General features: G+C 44.7%; 1 protein-coding gene across 8 annotated transcripts in view; it reads left to right on the top strand.

The window, feature by feature from the left end:
* The window catches only part of LOC147015207 (janus kinase and microtubule-interacting protein 3-like), a 148,839-nt gene that overhangs the window by 93,099 nt on the left and 27,922 nt on the right, over positions 1-27,818 (top strand). For all 8 annotated transcript variants that reach the window (XM_085849761.1, XM_085849760.1, XM_085849765.1 and 5 more), the window contains exons 18-20: positions 5,427-5,480; positions 5,584-5,649; positions 7,841-7,909. In XM_085849761.1, coding sequence (XP_085705887.1) covers positions 5,427-5,480; positions 5,584-5,649; positions 7,841-7,909 — 189 coding nt within the window. The remainder of the gene's footprint in view (positions 1-5,426; positions 5,481-5,583; positions 5,650-7,840; positions 7,910-27,818) is intronic.

The raw sequence follows: 27,818 nt of genomic DNA, 5'->3' as shown, positions 1-27,818 counted from the left end.
ACGACCTTTGGTGCAAAACTTCCTCTGGAACATTCCAGGAACAATATAACGTCATATAGGCTATATGGCATTTCACACTCCTCGGATTATCCATACTTTGATGAAATCAGCGTAAAAAAAACAAAAACAGTGGGCTAACCAAATACCGAAACCTCTGCCAGATTCAACAACCCCCTCGGAGAAGATGGATTTTTTATGTCAAAATCGCAATTTTCTAAGTTCGTGACCTTGTGACCTTGACCTTGGGATGAAAATGAAAAATAGAGCTCCGTGGGGCTATGCAGGTGCCATTGGGCTAACCAAATACCGAAACCTCTGCCAGATTCGACAAACCCCCTCGGAGAAGATGGATTCTTATGTCAAAATCGCAATTTTCTAAATTTGTGACCTTGTGACCTTGACCTTGGGACGAAAATGAAAAATCGAGCTCCGTGGGGCTATGCAGGTGCCATTGGGCTAACCAAATCCCGAAATCCCTGCCAGATTTGACAAACCCCCGAGAAGAAGATGCAAATTGAAATCGGCTACCCCCGAAAAACACAATTCGCAATTTTCTAAGTTCATGACCTTGTGGCCTTGACCTTGGGACGAAAATGAAAAATCGAACTCTGTGGGGCTATGCAGGTGCCATTGGGCTAACCAACTACCGAAACCCCTGCCAGATTCGACAAACCCCTCGGAGAAGAAATTTTTTTTATGTCAAAATCGCAATTTTCTAAGTTCGTGACCTTGTGACCTTGACCTTGGGACGAAAATGAAAAATCGAGCTCCGTGGGGCTATGCAGGTGCCATTGGGCTAACCAAATACTGAAACCCTTGTCAGATTCGACAAACCACCTGGGAGAAGATGCAAATTGAAACCGTCTACCCCGTAAAAACACATGTTTTTTGGGCGTGGCTCCGCCCATAATGGGTGCACCACGCCCATTTTCAGGAAAACACAACCAGGTCATGATATAAATCTCCCACCAAAATTTTATCAGGATCGGATCAAAACCCACGGAGCTATGCTCGGGACAGACAGACAGACAGACAGACAGACAGACAGACAGACAGACAGACACACAACAATAACGAATATAGTGGTCACTTATATTTTTTTGTGAACCAATATTTTGGCTTGTATCTGCTTAATTCCTGTACTTGATCTCTTAGATTATTTTATGTCTATTTTTGTGTAAAATTAGTTTTTTATGCGCATTCTGCTGCTTCCCTTGTCACCCTGTACATGCCTCTGTGTCATGAATGTTATTTTTGACACAAATTGCAGTAGAATCTGGATGATAAACGTATGTGCCTATTTTTAGATGCAGCGGAGCACATACATATGCGCTTATTTTCCGTATGCGCTTATCTTCAAAAAAAAATCCATGACATATGCTTGTGTTGTTAAATGTTCTTCCCATTGGCTGCACAAATGTCAGTTTTTACATCATTGCAATTTTAATTGTCCGTAGCTCAGAAATTGTTCGTTCAAAACACACTTCCTTTCATTCCTCGAGCATGTGTATCTGTTCAAACTCTGTAACAAGTTCGTTTTCCATGTCCGGGTAAAAGGCCCATCTTCTGCTCCCTATTTTCCTCGAACCTTTCACACTCTTAACAATTATCTCCTCATTCTTCAGCATTCACATCAAATTCCTCGTGTTAAGTCCAAATTTCTTACGCGTCTGTTATTGCTTCTTACAAGAGTTGAAAACACGATAATCTTAATCTGGGTGAATGATCAACGCTTCACTGCCGCGTCCATTTTCATTGTGATGAAAAACGTTGTTTTACGACTCTATTATAAAGGGTCGTAAAACAACATTTTACTACCCTTGTCATATAACACCCTTTTATGACCCTTGATGAACAACCAGTCTTGTAAATACCAGTCCCAGACACGTAAGAAATCCAGACTTAAAGCTTATGCACCAATAAAACACGAAATACTGTCGTGTCGTGTTTTTTTAGGTCGTTTGTGGCAGGATTTGCACTCCGGCAACCGTAAAACACTTCATTCCGTAAAAACCAACAAATGCAAAGAAAATTGAAAACTCACTCCGTGGGAGTCCTCCGTACCTCCTGTGCTGCTGCCCTTTGCAGGGCAGCTCACCAGATGATGGGATTGGGGCAAAGCCTTTGGGACCCCCGTTCCTTGATGATAGGAGGAAAAGCACGGGGTAAACTTCCTGGGTCAGATTGCAGTGGTGTGTGGCACGGAGTGGTGCTGAGGTGTTGTCGGGACGCTCTCATTGGGTTAAGCTGAGGCAGTCCCTTCGGGTGGGTGCCTGGAATGCCTTATCACTACGAGAGGATGATCACCTGTCTCTGTTATCATTTGACCTCGAGCGTTTGAACATCGGTATTGCAGCACTCTCTGAGATTCGGAGAACAGATAGTGGCAAGATCATGGGAGGAGCTTACACCTACTATTGGTCTGTTTCTGATGGTTACCATGCCCAAGGAGTTGCCATAGCTATAGTGCAATAATCTGACTCCAATGATAATATTGAGGTAACACGGGTCAACGAGTGTATTTTGAGACTAAGGATTCGTCACTCCTTGGGTGTCGTTTCTCTGGTCTCTGTGTATGCTCCGACTGAGGTGAGGGATCTCACCGTGAAGGACGCATTATATGCCACGCTGGAGTCTGTGGTTGATCAGTGCCCCAGGTGACATACTCTTCTCATCTTGGGGGATTTCAATGCTTCGACTAGAATGTATAGGGATGGTTATGAGACATGTTGGTCTCCACGGGTCTGAAACTGTGAACCAGAATACCACAAAGTTCCTTGACTTTGCAAGAAGTCATGGAGTGAGGGTGGCTGGTTCACTGTTTCAGCGCCCACAGGCTCATTACTGGACTTGGTATTCCAACGCTGGTGGTGCAGCAAAGCAGATTGACCATGTGCTCGTTGATGGTCACTGAAGGATGATCCAGAACTGCAGGGTCTACTGGAGTGCTCAGTTCCTCAATACCGACCACAGGCTTGTTGTCACAACTCTGAAGTTGCAGCTAAAATCTGGGAGAATAGTACAATCCCAGCCGAGGCTGGATATTGGCAAGCTCAAGGATGAGAGGGTAGCTGAGGAGTTTGCGAACTGGCTGAGTGGGGATTTGATGGGTTTTGGGTGCTTTGGAAAATCCTGAAGAGTTGTGGAGTGCCTTCAGGACCATCATCATTGATGTTGCCGGTGGATGTCTTGGAACTCACCGGAGGGGAAGAAGAATTTTGTCTCTCAAGGGACACTGGATACCATTGACCACAGTCGCAGGGCCAGGCTGAATGGCAGAGATGAGCTGTTCAGAGAGCTAAGGGGGAAAACTGTATGTGTGCTAAGGGTGGACAAGGAGTCTGAAGTGAAGGCCCGCTGGGCCGGTTACTTTGAGCGGCTGCACCAGGCTGATTCACCAGGTGTTGAGTTGGATGTCAGGGGTGCTACAATCCCTATTGTTGACTCTCCAATCAACTGAGAACCACATTCGTTTGTGGAAATGCTGGCTGCAGTGAACCGGTTGAAATGGCGTAAAGCTCCTGGGATCTGTGGCATCCATGACAAACTTCTTAAGGTTGGTGGAAATGCTGTACTCATGCCGTTGCATGCAGTTCTGTGCTCTGCCTGGAACACAGGCATCATCCCAACTGACTGGACCAGAGGCCTTGTTGTCCCTCTCTGGAATAGGAAGGGTCATTGCCAGGACTGCAACAACTACCGAGGGGAGACACTGCTCTCAGTGCCGGGCAAGGTCTTTGCTCGGATAATTCTTAATCGGGTTCGCCACCATCTGCTTGAGCACCAGCGCCCAGAGCAGTCAGGCTTGATAAAAAAGAGGTCAACGATTGACCGTATCTTTGCTTTTTGGGTCCTCATTGAACGCAGACGAGTTTCGGCAGGGGCTGCTTGCAGCCTATCTTGATCTCTGTAAAGCGTTTGAGTCAGTGAATTGGGATGCACTCTGGAAGATTATTGGTCTTCGTGGGGTGCCACCAAAACTGATCGATCTGATATCTGAACTCAACTCTGGTACTGAGAGTGTTGTGAGATGTGGTGGTACAATCTCTGACTTATCTCCAGTTGTTACTGGAGTTCGTCAGCGGTGTGTACTGGCCCCCACACATTTCAGCAATTGTACGGACTGGATTATGGGGAGGATGTTGGAGAGATCAAGTTGTGGAGCATTGTTTGGGAATGTCAAGATCTCTGACTGATTTTGCAGATGATGCAGTCATCTTTGTGGAGACTCTGGATATCCTTTTGGGGGCCCTCGAGGTGCTGAATGAGGAGTTGGAGCCGCTGGGATTACGGGTTTCCTGGGTCAAAACTAAGATCAAAGCTTTCAATGACATATTGGATGCTGCTATCCTGCCTGTACCTGTTTGTGGCGAGGATGTTGAGGTCGTGGAGAGATTCACTTTCCTTGGCAGTGATATTCATGTCTCTGCTGGCTGTGAGCCAGAGGTCAACATATGTCTGGGTCTGGCCTGGAGAAGCATGGATTCACTGGATAATGGGGTGTGGTGCTGCTGGTACCTGTGCAGGAGGACGAACGTCTGAGTCTTCAGTTTCTTGGTGCTTCCAGTCTTGCTCTAAGGATGTGAGACTTGGACTCTGACCAGGGATCTGAGAGGGAGACGTAATTCCTTTGGTGCCAGGTCTCTTCGGAGAATCCTTGGCTATCGCTGGTCAGACTTTTTGTCCAACGAGCGGTTGCTGAGAGAGACTCAAATGAGATTTGTTACCTGCATAGTCCGTGAGTGTCAGCTGCGGCTGTGTGGACATGTGGCTCGTTTTCCTGACGCTGATCCTGCTCACCATATTCTCTCAGCAAGAGAGCTTTGTGAGCGGAGGGGGCCAATGGACCAACCACGTGCCTTGTGGTTGCAGCAGGTTGATCAACATCTCAAGGAGATGGGGATGGGCCAGGCATCTGCCTGGGGGATGGTTACACTTAAGTCCTGGAGTACCGGTGGAAAGTGGACGCAGTGACGTGCTGCTCCGGCGCATGCTCCCATACTTGACCTGACCTGAACAAATTGCAAATTACTACCACCTTAAATCAATTGTTCGGCTGTGCTAATTGGTTCATGAATTACTTGGGCCAAATACGTTCCCTGGATGAATCAGCAAAAAGTTAGTAAAAATTGAGGCCATTAAAGAATTGGTAAAAAGGAGGTATGAACCTTACTTCCCCAAAGATATGTTTTTTAAAGATGTAAATGTAATGCTCATGTTATACATTAATGCAATCTTATTTTCCTCCTTCATTCCAGGTGCAGTGTCTGTTTATTTTATTTACATTTGTTCATCGGTCATTTTTGACACATTTCTTACAACTTTGGACTCTTTACCAACCTTGCTGGCATTACCTTTATATTATAGACAAGTTATGATGGGCACACATTGTTTTCTTCCTAATGCTGCTCAATTACCATTTGCAGGAAGTGTCCATCCATGATCTCATGAAAAAATTGGATCTACTTGGAGACAATGCCGTAAGCACTATTGCAAAAAAAACAATATATGGCAAGTAAAGCTATTTGTTGGAGATAGCAAATAGACCATAATCACCCATTCCTTCTTGCATTTTCTTTGCAGAATCTAAGAAATGATGAACAGGTTGCTGTCATCCAAGCAAGAACTGTGCTCTCTCTGGCAGATAAGGTGAGGAGGATTGGATGATTTGTACTTTGCTCTTGTGCAAGTAATTTGAAGGGGGAATGCAAACATACAATATGCACTGTGTACCGTTGTCCTTTTGAGACTCGACTGCTTCGGGATAGAAAATAAAGAAAGTAAACTCCATGACACGAGAGCAAGTTAGAACTGAAGGTGTGTGTATAGACTGGTTGCAGGATAAAGATACTTCATACATCAGTATCTTCAGCAACAGGATGCTCAGATTTTCGATAAAGCCCACTCACTTCTGACACTGGCAGCTTCAAACAGTTTGAAGACTTGGTTTGTCCAAAAAAATCTGACAAAACTTTCCTGAGATCTTTGTCAAAAAGTCATGAGTGATGGAGCAATTTGTCAATAGACACGGAAGGTATGCTTGCCAAAATACTGACCCTTATGTCCAAGTCTACGTATTTGATTGGTCATTTCGCAGCAAGTTAGATGTACAAATTGACCAACACACCACTCAAATGTGACGCCAGGGGAGCTTTTCAAGTCAATAGGGTTTCAATTGTTTTTTTTAAGGCAGGGATACAGACAATGTACCAGTTGCTCTTAATCCTTTGATGTAATTAACAAACATTCTCTTGAAAAATGGGCTTTATACTGAGAGCTTGAGACAAAAAGGCTTCTAATGTTTGAGAAAATCTGTGCTCACCAGACACAAAAGCAAAATGTCCTTTTTAATTGTTAAATTGCATTCATTTTCTGATCTCAGTTTCTGTGTGCCTTCTGATAAAAGTAGCTTTATTTTAAACTGTTACTGACATGTTGAAAGCAATCCTGTGCATCCCCTCCCTCCACCCCCATGTCATAATGACCATGTACAATTTTACAATCCTGTACTTTCGGAGTACAGAGTCCCAAATTCTTTCTCGGGTGGCTTACAATGCCCTCGTTCTTTCAGGAGCCCAGTGTGCCTTCCAAGATATGGTAACTTGCAGTCCGAATATCCTATTATACAACCTTATGGATCATACATAACAACTTTATCCTTATTCATGTACCTTATTGTTTCTGCCTGGTGTTGGCTTAATGGTTAGGGTCGTGGGCTTGGGATCCTAGGATTCTGAGTTCAAATCCCACTTGGCTGTTGAATTAATACCAGGTGGGGTTGACTCTGCCTATCATCCTTCTGAGGTTGGCAAAATGAGTGCCAGCTTTCAGGTATCCTGTGTTGGAGTGGTGACCCATCCAGGATTATTCCCAATAGCCTGGAAGACTGCTTAGGCAGCACCAACGCTCTGCATAGAGTATGGTCCCAATGGATGGATGGATGGATTGTCTTCTCTTTTGGATAATCATTGAGTGCAACTGCAAACTAACATCAGCCCTTATTGTTTTCAGCACTCAAGGCACTCTAAATTGTCTATAACGAGAAACACCCGCTCATTACGAGAGAGTAATACCCCCACCCTCTGGCAGGGGTCAATAAAGCACTTTCACTCTACCACGTGTCCAGTGCAAAACTGCAAGTCATTTCCACAGCTCACTTGTAATACCCTCTCCCACGACCACTGGATGGTGCTATAGAGTACACATTTACACTGAGAATTTACATCGTTTGACAGCCTCCCTCCTTCCTCTGTCCCAAAATCCAGTGACTATTTTTATGCCTACAACCTTCCCAGGTACTCACCAAAAATAACCAACAAATTTTACTTCATTCCATTTAATGGTTTAGCAGTGTATTCAAGTCAAATGCGCACACACGCACGCACGCACGCACGCACATCACTGGCTTTTTGACACCAATACAAATATATATTACAGACCTTAGGCATCAAAAAGCTCCATATATCGAACAAACAGTTTCCAATGGAGCACCTTGTAGCCATTAGAGCATTTAAATTAAATCAGATGTGGCAATAAATGTGAATTGTTGCTCCCAGTTTGCCGGCTCGATGACAGAAGACACCATTTGCATTTTTGCCACCCACATCCCTACCCTGTTTAAAATCCTGCTCAGGCATGGGTAACTTGCTAGTTATTCTATAACACAGAGAATTGGCGTGTCTTAGAATGATTTGTGCAACTTCCAGCAAAAACACCCACCCCCTAGAGCAGCAAGGGTGGTGGAGGGGACCGGTAGGGGTCATAAGCACACAAACCAAATTATATATAGCATAAGGATGTTTATTGCATCTTTATCACAATTTGTGTTTTTTTTTTCCAGTGGCTACATCAAATAGAAGGAACAGAAATTGCACTTCAGCAAAAGATGATTGACCTTGAAAATGAAAAGGTACTCCATCCTATCACTGTCATTTGACTGGAGTTCATGATTAAAATGGAGTTTATGAAAATACATAGTTTGTTTCATTTTGTTCTACCCAAATCGACTCTTTTTTTTCTTTCTTATTTATCAGAGGTAGGCAAGTTGAATTTTTGATGCAAGTTTGTGTGTTTCTGCTTTGGCTAAATGCAGATGTGTATGTGCACCAACTTTGATCAAAGTCATTTCAAGTAATGAGGAAGTACTTGCTACCTTGCCAATGGATTTTGTGTTGCAAGATATACTGTAATTGCTTAGTTTTTGGAGAAAAAGAAGGCATGATGTACATACTGTAGTTATTTACACTGAATTAATTCATAAATACTGTAAATTCAAAAATAGAAGAATAAATGCCACCAATATGGTGTTGAATATCCATATCATATCTGTTTAAACATGATGAAGTTGCCATGACAACACCACCAAAGTAGTTGGTTTTGAATGAGTCTATAAACCCTCCAACCTGCATATTGAAAGACACAGATGTCTGATGCTCCTGCGTTGTAACATGCGTGTCAAATCTTTTCGGAAGCATGAAACCTATCAAAGGAATACTTTAATGGCCTGCCGATACCTCTCGTTATTCATGAACAGGTGGCTGTTGTCACACACGGTCAGGTAGCTGTCAACTAATGGGCAAAGGGAATGCTTTTGCAGGTGGGATTGAATCACATTTTCACCAGATGTCCAAACAAACAAAGATTTATTCCTCATTTTCTATTCTCCAGAAAAAATTCCAAAACATCATGCTCTTGACATCAGCTCAATGTACACTGTCATTTGTTGCCATTTTGTTGTAAACATTTGACTTCTGGTTCTGGGTTTGGAGCATCGGCAGGTTCTCTCAGGGGTCTCTGCCGACTTTCTCAAAGTGAAGTCTCCAGTAGATTTTTGTCCCATTTAACTATTTGTTTTCTCACTTAAATGTTTCTGTGTGTTCCTAGTTCGGTGTTGTTTAAAAAAAATCATGCTATTTTTGAGTTTTTGTTGTCCTTGTCTTACCAGGTTCCTTGAGGCCTCATCCTCACCTCATCCTTCCCCTCTCGGTGTATGATCGTTTTAATTTGTATTCTCTCCCTATTACCTTCAATTTCTATTTTCCCCACTTTCCCAACCCCCCCCCCCCATCGCTCCCAATGAAACATGCTGTTTCTTGTCTTAAATTTAAAGGGAAAAAGAAAACAAAAAAACTACCTTCCTCCCTGCATATCCATGAATCCTGATCCCTCTTCTTCTTCCTCTTCTTCTTCTTCTTCCTCCTTCTGCCGGCACACTATCTTTCTTCCATTTGAGCAGACCCACTCTCTCCATTACCTTAATGATTTCTTCCTAGAATCTTCCATTCCCAAATCTTAACTAATCTTCAAAAATCCATCAAAAATTAATAACATTCCTTGTTACCTTTCGATCGATACACCTCCTGTAACTATGTGTCTCTCTCCACCCTCTTCCTGAAATTTTTCATCGACCCAGCAGCTTCATTCTACATTTACAGTTCCAAATTCACCATACACCTCCACAATCTTACTTCAACCTTCCCTTTTCCTAATGTTACACAATCCTCATTTAAAATAAATAAATTAATCCAATTTTGATGACACACCTCCCACAGCCACGTACTTCTTCCGTAACGATGTGATCTGTTTCCACCCTCTGCGATTACCGATCCAAATTCACCATTCACCTCACAAATTTTTCTATAACCTTTCCATTTCCTAATCTGATGAAAACTCTCTCTCAAAAATAAATAAATAAAGATAATAATAATAACAATCATAAAAACAATCTCTTATAATGCTTCATCTTCCTCTTTCACACGTGTGGTTCTCATTACTTTATCATAATGCACTACTCTTCTCCGATTTCAACAGACTACTCTCAATTCGACCTTTCATTCAGACATTGCCGAAAAAATCCAACTGTTACAGCGTTTCTTCTCTCCATTCTCTGAATTCGCCTTTATTGCATTAATCAAGAAATGTCTTTAATTGCATTTCTGACCTAAAAAAATTTAAAACCCCAGTTTGCTATGAGTGTTCACTTTCCATAAACCATTCTGTTTTTTCCAACTTCAGTGCCAACTCACCTCTCTCACCCCTCCCTCTCAAAGCAACCATCACACTCTTCTCACTCCAAGCTTTCCTCTCACCTTTCTCAAAAATTTCCCCCTCATCTTTCTCCCTCAACTCTTCCCACTCATCCTTCTCCCACCATTCACCCCCCTCATTCACCCTTCTCAAAGTTGCCCCCCTCACATCCACAAAGTTGCCTCCTTCCCCTGCCCTCTCACCTCCATCTCATCACTCCACCTCCTCAAATACTCAACTTCCTTCTGCCCCCTCTCCTGTCCCCCCTCTCCCCCCGCACCACCCCGCCTTTTCTCCTCCTCATCCAGCCCTCTCGCCTAGCTATTCTGCAATCCTCCACACTCTTTCAACAACTCTCATTACCTCTCCCCTCCTCCCTTGTCCAACCCTCCCGCTCCCCTCCCATCCCCTGCACCTAAAGCCTCCTCCCATCCCTCTTCATTAACAGTTGGGACCTCAAATATCCAGGGCCTTCGCTCAAACCTTACAGATCTTTCCATCCAGGTTGCCACTGACAAACCAGACTTAATCTCCCAAACAGAAACTTTCCTCCCTCAAGACGTCTCTGACTCCCAAGTATCTCTCCCTGGTTACACCCTCCTCCGGTATGACAGCCTCGTCCTGGTGGCGGAATTGCTCTTTTCACCAAAGACTCTATTCCTCACTCTCCATGCGCTGCCCTCACTCCTGCACAGCCCACAACGCCAGGAATACCTCTAGCTGCGGCTTCCCCTCCACTCCCACCTCATGTTTATATGTGTACTGTACGGTCCACCAAACAGTGATGACTCCATTAACACCTCACTGTCTGAAAACATGGACCAACTTCTGTCTTCTCATCCGAATTCTCTCTCCCTCATATGTGGCGACTTCAATTGTCATCATGCCAATTGGCTAGGTGTGGGTACCTCTCTCACCTGTCATAGCACTTCAGCAAAAGACTTCTGCGACTCATCGGGCCTGACTCAATTGGTCAACTTCCCAACCCAGATCTCAACCAATGGTAGTCTATCTCTTCTGGATCTGATTTTGACAAATATCCCTGAAAATATCTGCTGTTCTTTCTCCACTCCAATCGGTTCTTCTGACCACGTGCTTGTCAAAGTGGACATTTCGCTGACGGTTATCAGAGATCCACCTCAGCGACATCGAGTCTGGCATTTCACTCAGGCTGACAGGCAGGGTCTCCCAGCAGCCATCAAACTTCTAGAATGGTTTCCCATCGCAACTTTCTCCAACATCAACTCGTCCTGGGAATTCTTTCAAAGAAACTTGTTCTCCCTCATGCACAGATTTATCCCCTCTCATCATCAGTAATTCTACCCTTCCTCACGCCCATGGTTCACTGAAGCTTGTAGCGAGGCAGTTGTCCTGAAACAACTTGCCTTTGCCTCATGGAAAGCAAACCCAACTGAGGGCAGTCTCAGTTCTTTCCACAAAGCTCGGAACAAGTGTGTATCTACCCTCAGGAGAGCCAGAAATCAACATCTTTCTAAGCTCAAGTCTGGACTCTCAAGCCTCTCTCCCTCCCCAAAATCCCGGTGGCATCTAATCAAATCTGTTTCTGGTATATGTTCCCCCTCCATCCCCTCCCTTACCTCAAATGGCCGCACTGCTGACACCGCACATGAAAAGGTTGAATGCCTAAACTCGGTGTTTGCATCGAAATCTTGTGTCAAACCCATCGCTTTCTGTACCCACCTTACCCATTCGCATCCAACTGTACCTGGACTCTGTGTCCTTTTCTCCTGACAAGGTGGAGAGCTTGCTGTCAAACCTCGACTCATATTCTGCAACCGGTCCAGACGGCATCAGCCCACATGTCCCAAAAACCTATTCCTCTGCTCTTGCTCACCCTCTCTCTGTTCGATTCACCCTCTCATTTACTCAAGGTCATCTGTCACTTGCTTGGAAACCAGCAAACATTACCGCCCTGAACAAAAAAGGTGCAAAAAACAGATCCCTGCAACTACAGACCAATCAGTCTGCTCCCAATCATCATCAAGGTTATGCAATCCATCATCGCTTCAGACATTAAATCCTTCCCCTTCTCCAATGGCTTGATTTCCAATCATCAATTTGGTTTCAGACGAGATCACTCGACCCTGGATATGCTGATTCTGCCCTCCCAACAATGGATGGAGGTACTCAATGCGGGACATGAAATCAGAGCCATATTGCATGCTTTTGACACGGTCTTTCACCCTGCTCTGCTCAACAAACTCTCTTCCTATGGTATCCAAGGCCATCTTCACTCATGGCTCGCAAACATCCTCTCCTGTCACAGCCAATGTGTGGCCCTAAATGGAATTCTTTCATCCCCTCTTCCTGTCCAAGCTGGAGTTCCTCAAGGTAGCGTTCTGGGCCCTGTTCTTTTTCTGGTTTTCATCAATGATCTCCACGACTCTCTGTAAAATCCTCTTTATCTCTTAGCTGATGACTCCACCCTCTGCCGTACCATCTGTCAAGCCCTCAGACCGCCAAGCAGCAGCTTTTTCGCTCAATGCAGATCTGGGTAAAATCACAAACTGGTCCAACATGTGGAACATGTCTTTCAATCCTGACAAATCTCCCACTCTCATTATGTCTCTCCGAAAGGACCATTTGGAACCCCTCCCCCACCTCCCCCCATCTACTTTCTCACCAATCGTCTGGAAGAAGTCTTTTCTTTCAAGCTTCTGGATCTCACTATCTGCCATGATCTTTCCTGGGAAAGCCACATTTCCAACCTGGCCTCCAAATCCAGTCGACGACTAGGAATCCTCAGTCGTGCAAAGTCCTTCCTTGGCCCACCTGAGCTCCTGGCCACATACAAAGCTTTCATCCGCAGCCTGATGGAGTATTGCTCTCCTCTCTGGGCCGGTGCTCCTGCCACTCACCTTTCTCGGCTTCACGCTGTGGAAACCAAGGCATTTCGGATCATTGGTATCTCCCACGATGAGGCTGAGTGTATGGGTGTCTCACTGTCTCACCACAGGCAGGTCGGTGGTCTTTCTGTCTTCTACCATCTCCTCTCTGGTCTTGCCCCCCACCCCCCTGCTCTGTCTACGATTTGTCCCCACCATATTTCTGCATGACGCTCAAGGTCCGCCAATTGCATCCCCTCCCTCCCTTGAAACATCCATTCTGGTAAAACTACCAAAATCACAAATCACTGCTCACCTTCACTCTTTCATTCCTCTTTTTTCACTTTTTTGGAATAAACCCCCTTACTCTATTCAATCCCATTATTTCCTCCAGGCCTTCAAAACAGCCGTTCACCACCACCTCTTATCATCCCGCATCCAAATCCTTGATATTTTTTACCCCCGTTAATCCACCCCAAACCCACCTCCTTCAAATTCCCTGCTTTCCTTCCTGAAAGTCGCTGTAATGTCCATCTTGTATACCCCATGTTCCCCGTCCCATCCCACAGATCCCTCTCCCTTCCACGGATCTCCTAATGTCTCTGCTCGCCACTGTTTTGTCCTTCCCACGCCCCTCTTGTCTCATGCCCCCTTGCTGTGCGTTGTGTGTTAGCTCTCATACGAGCCTCGACAAGGTATACAAAAAACAAAACAAAACAAAATACAGGTTTTGATAAATCCCCTTTTAAAAGTAGCTGAAACCCCTCGATGATGGATTGGTGATCCAAGCATTGGGAAGTTGATGCAAGGGTAGAATAAAGAATTATTCTCATTGTGAAATGAAGCAAGAGCCATTTACAGCACCTTTGTAGAAGGTTTATACAAGGTTATTTTTTTAATTTTGAACAATTTGAACACCCAAACACAATGCACATAATTATTGTCCCATCTTAATTTGAGGCACGGAGCAATAAAATCACTCGGCGATGATGTGTTCCGCACATGAATAATTTTTAGTTTGTTCTTGTATCCTTTTTCACAACATGGATTTCTAAATATAACATTGTTCTTGTAAGGGGCGTTTTAAACACCGTGGCTCGAAATGCAGTGCCTAAAAATGCCATGGGTTGAAACGCCATGGCTTGAAACCTTTTATAGATGTGAAGGTCAGGTATGGGAGTGTGCGCCAGAGCAGCGCGTCGCTGCGTCCACTTTCCGCCGGTACTCCAGGGGCTTCCGTCTGGGCTTCCCCCAGGTAGATGCCAGGCGCATCCCCATCTCCTTGAGATGCTGATCAACCTGCTGCAACGACGAGTCACTTGGTCGGCCCATTGGCCTCCTCCACTCATGAGACTCCTTCGCTGAGAGAATCTGGTGAGCAGGATCAATGTCAGGAAAACGAGCCACATGTCCATACAACCGCAGCTGATGCTCACAGACTGTGCAGGTAACAAATCTCATTTGAGTCTCTCAGCAACTGCTCGTTGGACACAAAGTCCGACCAGGAATAGCCAAGGATTCTCTGAAGAGACTTGGTACCAAAGGAATTAAGTCTCCTTCTCAGATCCCTGGTCAGAGTCCAAGTCTCGCATCCAGAGAGCAAGACCGGAAGTACCAAGGACATAAAGACTCGGACTTTATCCTCCCGCACAGGTACCGACAGCGTTACACCCCATGATCCAGTGAATCCATGACTCCCCAGGACCGACCCAGACGTCTGTTCACCTCTGACTCACAGCCAGCAGAGACATGAATATCACTGCCAAGGTAAGTGAATCTCTCCATGACCTCAATATCCTCACCACAAACAGGTACAGATAGGATAGCAGCATCCAATATGTCAATGAAAGCCTGGATCTTAGTTTTGACCCAGAAAACCCGGAATCTCAGCGGCTCTGACTCCTCATTCAGCAGCTCGAGGGCACCCAAAAGGATATGACTGCATCATCTGCGAAATCAAGGTCAGAGATCTTGACATTCCCAAACGATGCACCGTAGCTTGATCTCTCCGACATCCTCTCCAGAATCCAGTCCATACAAGTGCTGAAAAGTGTTTTCAGAGAGGCAAAATGTTTCAGAGAGTTTTCAGAAAATCCTTCCCTTTCCAGAGAGGGACAACAAGGCCCCTCTTTCATTCAGTTGGGATGATGCCTGTGTTCCAGGCAGAGCACAGAACTGTTTGCATTGACACGAGTGCAGCATTTCCTCCAGCTTTGAAAAGTTCAGCATGGATGCAACATATCCCAGGAGCTTCACCCCATTTAAACCGGTTCACCACAGCCTGTTTTTCCACAAATGAAGGTGGACCACAGTTGATTGGAGGGTCAGCAATAGGGATTGTAACACCCTTACCGTCCAAATCGACAGCTGGTGGATCAGCCTGGTACAACTGCTCAAAGTAACCGGCCCAGTGGGCCTTCACTTTGGACTCCTCTGTCAAGAGCCGACCACCCTCTGCTCGAACTGCAGTAACTGAGGGATGGGCTTGGATGAACACCATGCGTGAATTCCCCTGTAAGCAGGATGAGAATCACTTGACCACAAGTGATGCTCCACACCCTCATAGATTCCTCGCACAAAGGCCTCCTTGTCCACCCTTAGTGCACATGCAGTTTTACGCCTCAGCTCCCTGAACAGCTCAGCTCTGCCATTCAGCCTGGCCCTGCGACTCTGGTCAATGGTATCCAATGTCCCTTGAGAGACAAAATTCTTCTTCGCCCTTGGGTGAGTTCTAAGACATCTACCGGCAACATCAAGGATGGTGGTGTTGAAGGCACTCCACAACTCTTCAGGATCCCCCAAAGCACCCAGACCACCCAAATCTCCACTCAGCCTGTTTGCAAACTCCTCAGCTACCCTCTTATCCTTGAGCTTGCCAACATCCAGCCTAGGGTGGGATGGTACCATTCTCCTGGTTTTAAGGTGCAACTTAAGAGTTGCTACAACAAGCCGGTGGTCAGTATTGAGGAACTGAGCACTCCGGTGGACCCTGCAGTTCTGGATCATCCTCCAGCGACCATCAACGAGCACATTGTCAATCTCCTTTGCCACACTGCCCGCGTTGGAATCCCAAGTCCAGTGATGAGCTTGTGGGCACTGAAACCATGAACCAGCCACCATAACTCCATGATTTCTTGCAAAGTCAAGGAACTTGGTGCTATTCTGGTTCACAGTTGCAGACCCCTGGGGACCAACACACATCTCATAGCCATCCCTATCAGTTCCACTTGATGCATTGAAATTCCCCAAGACTAGAAGTGTACCTTGCCTGGGGCACTGATCAACCACAGATTCAAGCATGGCATAGAATGCATCCTTAATGGTGAGATCACTCGCCTCAGTCGGAGCATATCCAGAGACCAGGGAAATGACACCCAAGGAGTGATGAATCCTTCTGGTGGACGACACCTCAGCACCACCCCGACACACTCTCCCGCAATCTGACCCGGGAATGTTATCCCGTTGTTTTCACTCCTATCATCAAAGATTGGGGGTCCCAAAGGCTTTGCCCCAATCCCGTCATCTGGTGGGCTGCCCTGCGAAGGGAAGCTGCATAGGAGGTACTCCCAGGGAGTGGGGTTTTCAGATTTTTTTTATGCTTCTGGAATGTTTTGTGGAATGAATGGTTTTACTGTGGCCGAAGTGCAAATTCTGCTACCAACCTCCTAATAAGAAGTAACGCAACTGCAGGAGGACGTCCGCAGACACAGTTGGCACAAGATATGGATGGCCGTTGGCTCAAAAGGAGTTCTTCCACCCTTTGTGAAACTCCACCTCAAACTTCAAAAACTGAGAAATGCGAGGTCTTATCATAATAAAATTTTTTCACAGGCTTGTTTATAAATTATCATTAGGGTAGGAATATGCATATCCTATTTTTGAATTCCCTACAATCGTCTGGGTCCCCTTGTTCCTCTTTCTAATGCAACTGAAGGTAAAAGACTGCGATGTTGTCCTGCACCTTCCACTGAATATGTCGCTCTTTGTCGACATACAATCATTACTATTTTACTGATCATGGTCATAGACTCTAATACACCTTGGAGAAGATCAGATACCAAATGAAATCCTGCCACACCGACTTTCAAAAGGGGGTATTGAACAGGTAAGTGTGAGAGCAGTGTGTCTGGAAACACTTCCTTAAAGCTGGAGGCCAGGGCACCACCCCCAGAAAAATGTGGAATTTATAGTTATGTCAACCAGCCTTGGTAACAGAATGGTTAGAGCATCCACTCTGAGATTGGGAGGTCGGTGGTTTGAACCCTGGTTAAGATATACTAACGCCCCTTGTTGAAACACCCCTTGCTGAAATGCCCCTTGTCGAAACACCCTTTGTCGAAAATCCCCTTGTCGAAGTGCCCCTTGTTGAAACGCCATGGCTTGAAATGCCCTTTGTCGAAACGCCCCTTGTCGAAATGCCCCTTGTTGAAACACCCCTTGTTGAAATACACCTTGTCGAAAATCCCCTTCTTGCAGTGCCCCTTGTCGAAACGCCATGGCTTGAAATGCCCTTTGTCGAAATGCCTCTTTTGAAATGCCCTGGCTTGAAATGACCCTTGTCGAAACACCCCTTGTTGAAATGCTCCTTGTCAAAGCGCCCTTGTCGAAGTGCCCCTTGTTGAAACACTCTGGATTAAAATACCCCTTGTCGAAATGCCGTGGCTTGAAACTCCCCTTGTTGAAATGCCGTGGCTTGAAACTCCCCTTGTTGAAATGCCGTGGCTTGAAACTCCCCTTGTCGAAATGCCATGGCTTGAAATGCCCCTTGTCGAAATTCTGTGGCTTGAAATGCCCCTTGTCGAAATTCTGTGGCTTGAAACTCCCCTTGTCAAATTCTGTGGCTTGAAACGTCCCTTGACGAAATGCCATGGCTTGAAGTTCCCCTTCCCTTGTCGAAATGCCGTGGCTTGAAACTCCTCTTGTCGAAATGCCGTGGCTTGAAACGCCCCGTGTCCAAATTCCGTGGCTTGAAACTCCCCTTGTCGAAATTCTGTGGCTTGAAACGTCCCTTGTCGAAATGCCATGGCTTGAAGTTCCCCTTCCCTTGTCGAAATGCCATGGCTTGAAACTCCCCTTGTCGAAATGCCGTGGCTTCAAACGCCCCTTGTCGAAATGCCGTGGCTTGAAATGCCCCTTGTCGAAATGCCGTGGCTTGAAACTCCCCTTGTCGAAATGACGTGGCTTCAAACGCCCCTTGTCGAAATGCCGTGGCTTCAAACGCCCCTTGTCAAAATGCCGCGGCTTGAAATGCCCCTTGACGAAATGCTGTGGCTTGAAACTCCCCTTGTCGAAATGCCGTGGCTTGAAACTCCCCTTGTCGAAATGCCGTGGCTTGAAACGTCCCTTGACGAAATGCCGTAGCTTGAAACTCCCCTTGTCGAAATGCCGTGGCTTGAAACGCCCCTTGACGAAATGCCGTGGCTTCAAACTCCCCTTGTCAAAATGCCATGGCTTGAAACTCCCCTTGTCGAAATGCCGTGGCTTGAAACGCTCCTTGTCGAAATGCCATGGCTTGAAACTCCCCTTGTCGAAATGCCGTGGCTCAGAATGCTATGGCTTATTGTGATGTTTTATCACCACTATTTTAGAAATGAATCTTCACATTGGAGTTGTGACCATGATAGTGCGCAGGAAGAGGAACAAAAGGTTTTAGAAGTGTGTGTATTTGGAGATGAATGGATCGGTACATTCTCTTGCAACACAACACATCTGTTAAGTCAAATATGGTTTTGAATGCATGTGAATGATAGACACTGATCCTGAAGTGCAGCGTTGATGACATGACCAACCATACTGCCGAATGGCATGATTGGCAAATCGTTCTCTCATTCAGGTCTGGACTCGAGCACATCAATCCTTGAGGTCTTGGCAGAATTTAGAATGTCAGTGAAAAGATTGTGGTGGCTAAGAAATCTCTTTCCAGTTCTAAAGGCGCTGTCACACCTTGACGATTTAGCCAGCAATGGCAAAGTATAAAAATGTTTGTAAAACGTTGGCGTACGCTGAAATTTTGATGTTTTTTTTTTAAGTTTTGGGCATATTCATAACGTGTTGGTCGTATGCATAACATATTAGTAACGGGCACAGAACGTTTCGTTGTCTTATAGATAACTTATACCAACGAATGCTTAGCCTGTTGTCGGCGTTCACAACCTATGCCCAACGATAGTCAAACTTAGGCATAGCGCACTGCACGTATCGCCGACGAACTCGTGGCGTTCTCTGTTAAAAACCTGCCTCACGCCGATTTAAATCATAACCGCCTGAAAATTGAAAGTGTCAACATCGCAGTCACACCTTGATGATTTAGCCAGCGTATGCCGACCTATGAAAAATTTGCCGAACCAAGCTGGCACACTTCAAATACGTTATGGGTAAGTTGTGTTTACGTTAAGAGCACGATGAAAAACGATGAAGTACGCTGTCATATTTCGTGGTACGTCTCGTACGTCATGAAATTTCAAGCATGCTGAAAATGTTACGACGTACTCGCCGTATGACTCACAAGTTCCGCTACGCTGGGAATAAGTTGTAGGCACGTTATGCGATCGTTGACACACGTCAACACAAGTTCCTTGCAAGTTACTCATAAGTCGAAACACGTCGAGGTAATGTTTAGCATACCCAAAACGTATTTCTAACCTATGAGTTACGTGTTGTAGCCATGTTATACCATCGTTGACACACGTCGAGGCAAGTTATGCGATCGTTGACACACGTCGAGGCACGTTATGCGATCGTTGACACACGTCGAGGCACGTTACTTGTAAGTTACTCATAAGTCGAAACACGTCGAGGTAATGCTTAACGTACCCAAAACTTATTTCAACTTATGAGTAACGTGCTTTGAACCTTTGTGTAACGTACCTCCAACGCATATTGACGTCTTCCGGACGACCACAGAACTTACTGAACGTGTTTCTAATTTACAGCTACCGTATAATGGCGTATTGACAGCGTTTAAAAAAAAAAATAAAAACAACAATAACTTCCGATATTTTGTCACGTGCTGTTACGTTACATCTGATTGCCTCTTCAGTTTGCTCATGTCTTCTTCTTAGTTCCTCCTCTGTGAATATTTTCTGTTTGAGGATATTGTCACGTCGACGTCGAAACTTAAAAGCAAATGTCCGAACATATTTGAAAATTCGTGATAGACTAAAAAAAATAATAATAATAAAAAAACAACAACAACAACTTCAGATATTTCGTCACGTGCCTTCACGGAGCCAAGGAGAAAAAAAAGAAAATGTGCCTTGATGGAGAAAATAAGTTTTGGGTATGCTAATCATTACCTCGACGTGTTTCGACTTATGAGTAACTTACAAGTAACGTGTGTCGACGTGTGTCAATGATCACGTAATATAACGTGCCTACAACTTATTCCCAGCGTAGCGGAACTTGTGAGTCATACGTCGAGTACGTCGTAACATTTTCAGCATGCTTGAAATTTCACGACGTACGAGACGTACCACGAAATATGACAGCGTACTTCATCGTTTTTCATCGTGCTCTTAATGTATACACAACTTACCCATAACGTATTTGAAGTGTGCCAGCTTGGTTCGGCAATTTTTTCATAGGTCGGCATACGCTGGCTAAATCGTCAAGGTGTGACAGGGCCTTAATGTTATCGTCCGTTACATCCTTTGTTGTTAATGGTGATGTTCAAGGGATAAAGAGTAGTGGGCTTCTGGACTTCGTAACACTGGCATAAATCCGTTACAAACCATCAGGATCAATGGATCAATGCCACATGCAGCCATATCTTGATCCTGGCCTGGGGTTGTAACCCGAAAGTGACCCAAACAAAGACCCTAACTGAACCGTTCAGTACTACGGTACCTAATTGGTATCCTCGAGATGAACACTGCATGGGGAAGGACAACAATCCTAGTCATGGACCCATGAACTGTCCCCGATGGTGCGAGTCAACTAATTTGGTGTTAAAACGAACTTCAGCAAATACCTCCTCCATTTGAAAATCATATTATTGCAAGTACACTATCACTACTGAATCACTGCTGATACTGTACCCCTATATCAGTACACCAGTATTCATTTCACCAACCTCAGAAGGATTACAGGCTAAATCAACCCCACCTGGTGTTAATTCAGCAGCCAACAGGACTCAAACTCAAGAGCCTAAGATCCCGAGCCAGCCATCCCAACCACAAAGCCAACACCCGGCTTATAAAGTGCTACAAATACTGGTACAGTATGTTATTATTATTATTATTATTATTATTATTATTATCATCATATTACACCTATCAATTGGTATAAGGCTCATGGAAGAGCAAGCTAATAGAGGGTTAAATAAAAAAAACATTTTACTGACAGTGGGGACACATATGGACAAAACAAGCAAAGGAACAATGGACAGGAAAGTAAGAGAGTAGGGAAGGAAACCTGCAAGTTGAAGTGTTGGGTTACATTGGGTTAATGCGTGTCAAAAAAATCTCAGGTAGGTATCAGAGGTGGCACGAAGTCGTGGTGTACCACGCGCTTGAAGCTCTGGAGCGAAGAGTGCACTTGAACTGCTCCTGGAAGATGGTTCCACAAACGGGAGAAAAGAGGAACAAAAGAGTGGATCAGCTGCTTATAGACGGCCGGCCAACCTAACCTATCATGACACCCCGCAGGCATTTCATGTTAAAAACTGGTATGGGGTGCCAAAAGGTAGAAAATATCTCTGTTGTTGAGAATTTGCCCCATACCAAGCACAACCAAATCGATTTTCTCAAAAAAATCACGAAATAGAAGCATCCCTCACGCGCGCCGTGGCTATGTGCGTATGACCACACAAATTATGCGAGATGGGGACCGGTGTATCTCTCCGACATGAAAATGTTGGAGAATACAGCGCCTGATGTATACAGTGCATTTCTCGCCGGGAACTTTGTGGTACAACGCAGCAAACGTCCGTTCAGCTCTGTGCCAGTCGATCAAGCTCCAGAATGGATCAACCGCATGTGTAAGATATCGAATGGCATAATCGGAATCACCAGGAATGATACCGCAAGGGATCGATTCTGCTTGACGTGGTGTGAGCGCTCCGAAATTGTCCTCGATACCAAACGGCTCCTAAAACTAATTGATGACGAGATCGTAGAGGAGGCGATATCTACGAGAAAGGAGGCTATGCCTGGACGTCTAAGGCATGATGAAGGCAATGTTCAAAATCTGATGGACCAGTTTGAGCGATTCCGTATTTTCCAAGAAGCGGATACACTCCCACCGGCACAATCACCAGACCTGGTGGAGGAATCTCAGGAACCTACACTTATATCTTTGACAACAAACGATCTCGCCATGTTGGGAATACAAACTTCCCTGTTGTCAGCCTCTGAGCGAGGTCTTCGAAGGTTACAAAGTTTTGTGGATGAGAGGCTGGTAACTCGAGAAACGGGTTTCTTCGATACGCTGTCGAGGATCAATTCCAAATCCTTTGCTCATCTCTACAAAAGCACAGCTCTGACCTCAACAGCCGAGAAGAAATTCATCAAGGCAGACGCAAAACTCATGCAGAGGTTGTTCAATGCAACCAGAGCTGGACGATGTGTCTATGTCCATTATTCTTCAGCACGAACTTTCGTCGCTTCCATCGTCGCTAGTCAAGAGAAACGGACAGATGAATCAGACAAACAAGGCTGATATGCTTCATATCCTGACAAACGACGTGGATATCGAAACACCAGCGAATATTCCATCCCTGCAGGAGCCGTCAGCTCTCATCATCGATGGTCACGCCATGATCCAAGCGATGGGGAAGCCGTCTCATTGTCGCATGTTTGCTGACCTTGGTCGTACATATCACGAGAGAATTGTAAAGCTATTTCACCAGTCATTCACTCGCATCCATCGACATCGTCTTCGATCGGTGCATCGGAACAGGATCAATAAAATCGGCAACTAGATCAAAGCGTGGGCAGAAGAAGTGACCAATCCGAAAAAATCATTGATCGAGGAGACGTACCACTGCCAGAGGTATGGGACAGATTCATAGCCCTGGACCAGAACAAAGCTGACCTCACTAAATTCGTCGCTGAGTACCTCATTTCGACCGAACGGAATTACCCACAGTCTTGCGAGCTGATTGTAGGGGGAGGTTTCGCTGAACCGGAGATGGCGAAGTCAACTAACTACACGTGGCCAAATTACTGATTTGGCCACGAACCATGAAGAGGCCGATACGCGTATGGTCGCACATGCAGCACATACCGTCAGGGAGAAATACAAGAGAGTGGTCGTGGAGAGCAAGGATACAGATGTATTATTACTCCTCATCCATTTCTTTGGTGATGCAAACGTTGATCTGTGGATGAAAAGTGGGACTAGCAAAAAACGTGTCTATTACCAAATTGCACCAATTGCACAAAAGCTATCGCGTCCTGCCAGGAACAATCTGCTCGGATTTCATGCCTTTACCGGATGTGATGTGACGTCTTCGTTCTACGGATACGGGAAACGGAGCTGCTGGAAAGTGTACGTGGAACAGCCGGAGCTACTGGCGAATATTGGGTGTGATGGATCCACTGACGAGGCTGAAAAGTTCCTGTGCCATTTGTATGGAGTGGACAACGCTGACGATCTGCTCTCTGCCAAATCCCAGATGTTCGAAAAAGGTCTCCGGGATTTCGAAAAGCTACCGCCAACTTTCGACGCATTCGAGGTCCATCATATCAGGTCAAATCATCAGGCGAAAATCTGGTACCAGGCTGATAAACCTCGGATAACGGTTGAAGCTCCAGAAGAGACGGGTGGCTGGAAGCTAACAGATTCTCGACTTGAGATCGTGTGGATGCGGCTCTCCGCCATTCCAGCTTCTTGTAATGAACTAGTCACTTGTGCGTGTCAAAGCAAGTGTCGAACGAGTGGATGCAAGTGCAGCAAGTCTCGCCAGAACTGTATCCCAGCATGCCGGTGTGACGCTGTCAACTGCAATAATGACTACCACTAACTACAGCTATATGGGTGAGCAAATTATATTTCAAACATTCTCCTATGTGCCAACTCTCTTATACAACGTTTTGATCTCACATGAGTTCATCTTACGAGTCGAGAACTCACGTGAGAAGATTACATGCGTCCATCTTCAGAAATTCGAGAAAATGGCCAGTTTACAATTGCGGCCTTTCATGTTTTCAAGTCAATCTCTAGTCTAAATTTTTTGCTGAGACTAAAGGACAGTAGCCTAGGCGAATAATTCATACACAGGCATATAGATGTGGCGATGCTGAAACGAAATTCACTCTAACCAAAAAATGAGGAATTTGGCATTTGACCTTGACCTTTGACCTCAAAGGTCAAAGTTCGAGATAGTATGGGGGCATATTCTGAAGCTTCACCCTATCATCTTGCTTTCGGACATGCATAATCACTTTTAACAAGAAATGCCTACGGTACTAATTTTTAGACCCCGGAGATAGTCTTGGCCGGCCGTCTATTAAGGTGATGGTGGTGGATTCATGTGGTCCTTCAAAAGCAAGAACAGCAAACTGAGTATCGCTACCGGGTGAGGGAGCTGGAACTTCACTCAAACAGAAGGGTTCCATCAGATCCCAGCCAAAAAAGAAGAGCACGAAGCAGACAGAGCTCATTTGGCTGGAAGAGCATGGGAGTTAATTTATTTGAAAATCATAGCCGCCTGGGGTGCTTGAGAAGGTGAGAGTTGATTGGTTATTCTCTCCAATTACGGGTGAGAGATGTTATTGGGTCTTGAGAGACACATTTACACATCTCCTCTAATTTCAATACAAACTACTTATTCCCAGGAACTCGTCCCAGAAAAGGCAAGAACAACAAAACGATTGGTGTATTCCTGCCTCGAGTGAGCAAATTTAACTTGGTGGATTTCCAGGGAATTTCTGCAGAGACAGCAATGTCTTCCTTCCTGGGTCCTTCTGGATGTGAAATGCGCTTCCATGTTTTAGGAATTTCACAGCCAACGCCATGTACCACAAGCACAACGGATTCATTGAAACCACAGAAATGTCTGGGAAATTCGCAAATATTCAACTCCTGCTTATAATGGAATATTTTTTTCTCACGAGGATGTAAAGTGAAAACAATAACGACAATGATGTATGTATATATGTGTATATATATATATATATATATATATATAAAATATATATATATATATATATATATATATATATATATATATATACATACATATACATATATATATATATATATATATATATATATACATACTTATACATACATACATATATATATATATATATATATATATATATATATATATATATATATATATATATATATATATGTTGAGATCCAGGTGAGGTCCACAGCGATTAAGGTCAAGCTTTGTTCATCACCGATCTTGGGAGAGAAGGTTTTATTTCACATCAGACATATGCATATGGAGACAACAGGCTTTGAACACAATAGTCCACCCAGCCTAATCCTCTGGTGAGCGGTCTTTTGGTACTGCCTTATATTCAATTTACTGCGACCTTTGAATGACTGTGTGTCAAAGAGGATTTATTACCATTCATTAATCTATTGCATTCTTCTGTCAGTACTGCTGATAAGAGAGCGCAGAGAGTGCAGAAACAACACCCTTGATTCCCTTAAAGAATTTTAAAAGGTAGCCTCCTACATGTTGTTTAGGCCTTAACAGTTCTGGGCAGTAGTCCAACAGATTCCAGGTAGCTCAGCTGCCCGATTAGCAAGGTCATTCAAACGGTCGACAAGGCCAGCTGTGTTGTAACAATGTCAAAACAAGTTCCTTGACAGTGCACAGATAAACTAATGGGAAGATTTATCCTTTCCCTCTTTCCAATTGAAACTCAAGAGTTTTAACCAAACACTAGTAGACATGTTTGGTTGCTGTTAGAGTACATACAATCCCCGACATTTCCCTCCTCTTGTTTCTTTGAAACATTTGCAAAAGAAACTACAAATGAAGAAAAGGAGCATCCGCAGGCCGGCAGGTCAGCAGACAGCAACCTCCAGTGGGTGGCCATCCTTAGGTTTAGCTCCAGATGGTCCAAAACGATCGGGAGTTCCACCTGCGCCCCCTAGCCCAAAAGGGGTTCCTACCCACTTTCCAACCGGTCCACTAACACCCCAAGTCTTCAACAAGGGAAATCGGGAAACATCGCAACATTTAAACATAGAATATAAGGAAGCCAAGCACTCCCAAAAGCTGCTCGTACAAGAATTGCTCATGGCTAAACAAGAATGAAGTTATACAGGAATATACGTTCCATTAAATATTTGATTACATATTGTCGCTTAATGGACTTCATGAACAACAAGTAAGGCAGTGTTAAAGTATATAAATGTAATGTTCTTTATGAACAAAGCAAAAGAATATTTGATAAACTACAAGCCAGAGTATAATGAAGGCACAACTTGCCAGCAATTACCAACAAGGCAAATCAAATGGTATTTCTACCTAGCCCTTCAATTGGTGCAAGCAACGAAAGACATTCGTCCAATGTGAGTTGAAGCAATTGTTCATCACTCGAAGGAAGCCTGAGTAATGGATCGGCGACTACTGCAAGGTTACAATATGTTTCATTGTTCGTGGGTTGGGGTGACATGGGTGGGGTACATAGTATTGGGTAGGGGGGGGGGTAGGTGTAAGTGCAGGGAGGTTTGAGGATGGCAGCAGTCCAGCGGTGTTCACCGGGGCCATCTCCGTCTGTACTAGCTGGGTACTGGGCTTTGTTGTCCATCCTGAAAAACACTTTCCAATGGCCTTTTGGGCAATTACCTTGAAAAGCATCAGTAATATAAGTCCACACAATATTAAAGGCACTACAAGTCTATACAATATTAACAGCAACATTATTATTTAGGCAATTATACTTGACACTAATTACAACAATAATATTTACAATATGCAAATGTATTAATGGGTGAGCAGCACTGTGAGCGCTCAAGGCATGGTGTAAGCTCCTTTCTCAACTTGCGCTAGAAGACAAAAAGTCTCATGAGATGCATATTTACATATAAGGGTCATACAAGTATTTTCCATACATGCCTTCACTATACCTGGTATTGTCCATTTTCCACGATTATGCATATGCTAGTCAAAACACTGCCACATCTATCATAAACCTCCATCAGCATTTTACTTGTAGATTTCCTTTCTTTCTTGTTACAACTTCCTGTATCTTCGTGTGTAGTGAGATGCGTGAGTCCATGTTTGGCTTACCTTTTCACTTGAAAGTTCGTTGAGTAATCAGTAATACCTGGAAGAGTCTTCCCCAGGGCGCCCCTCCGCCAGAACACCTTGTTGGCTCCTCAGCTGGTGGGGGTCGGGTCGGGTTGTGGCCCCATACAGAGGTCCTCGGGGTCTTCCTCCCTGAGTTCGCTGTTAATTATTATGATGGCCTGGGTGAGGGGTGAGGCTTCACAGCATTTCTTTAGACAAATGGAAATGAGACGTTTGATCAGAAATACTCCAAAAATGATTCCCATGATGATTAGGATTGCTGCCCCTACCAGGCACAGTAACCAGTCTCCCCAGTCATGAAATATAGATCTCCACCCTGCGTAACCCTCCTTGCGTTCCACTCGATCGCTGGTGAGAGCTTCAAGCCTTATAGGTGAAAACACCTATAAGTGAAATGTGTTCTTCTCCGGGAGGTTACTGTATTTTCACAAGATTTCACAACTATACTCCAAAAGGGTTCTTTAGGGGCCCATGGAACTTGGGTAATTAGAGATGCGTGTTGACCCCATATGAATCCTATTTGTGCAAAGTGCCCCCGCTGGGTTTTGTCTTGCGTTTTGTTCTGCCAAGCGACTTCTGTCTTTTCTGCATTTTCTGACGTCCTCCCCAACAGGTTTTGTCATAGCATAAGACCATCTAATTGATTTTATTTCCTCGTTTCGTTCTATCAAATCGTAAGTTTCCTCGGCTTGGACGCAAGACAGTTCTATGAGCTGCTGTGGCTG

This window comes from Eptatretus burgeri, chromosome 12, assembly GCF_056783735.1.
Source record: "Eptatretus burgeri isolate ZD-2024b chromosome 12, Ebu_testis_v1, whole genome shotgun sequence".
NCBI lineage: Eukaryota > Metazoa > Chordata > Myxini > Myxiniformes > Myxinidae > Eptatretus > Eptatretus burgeri.
This window is presented reverse-complemented; position numbering and strand designations above follow the sequence as displayed.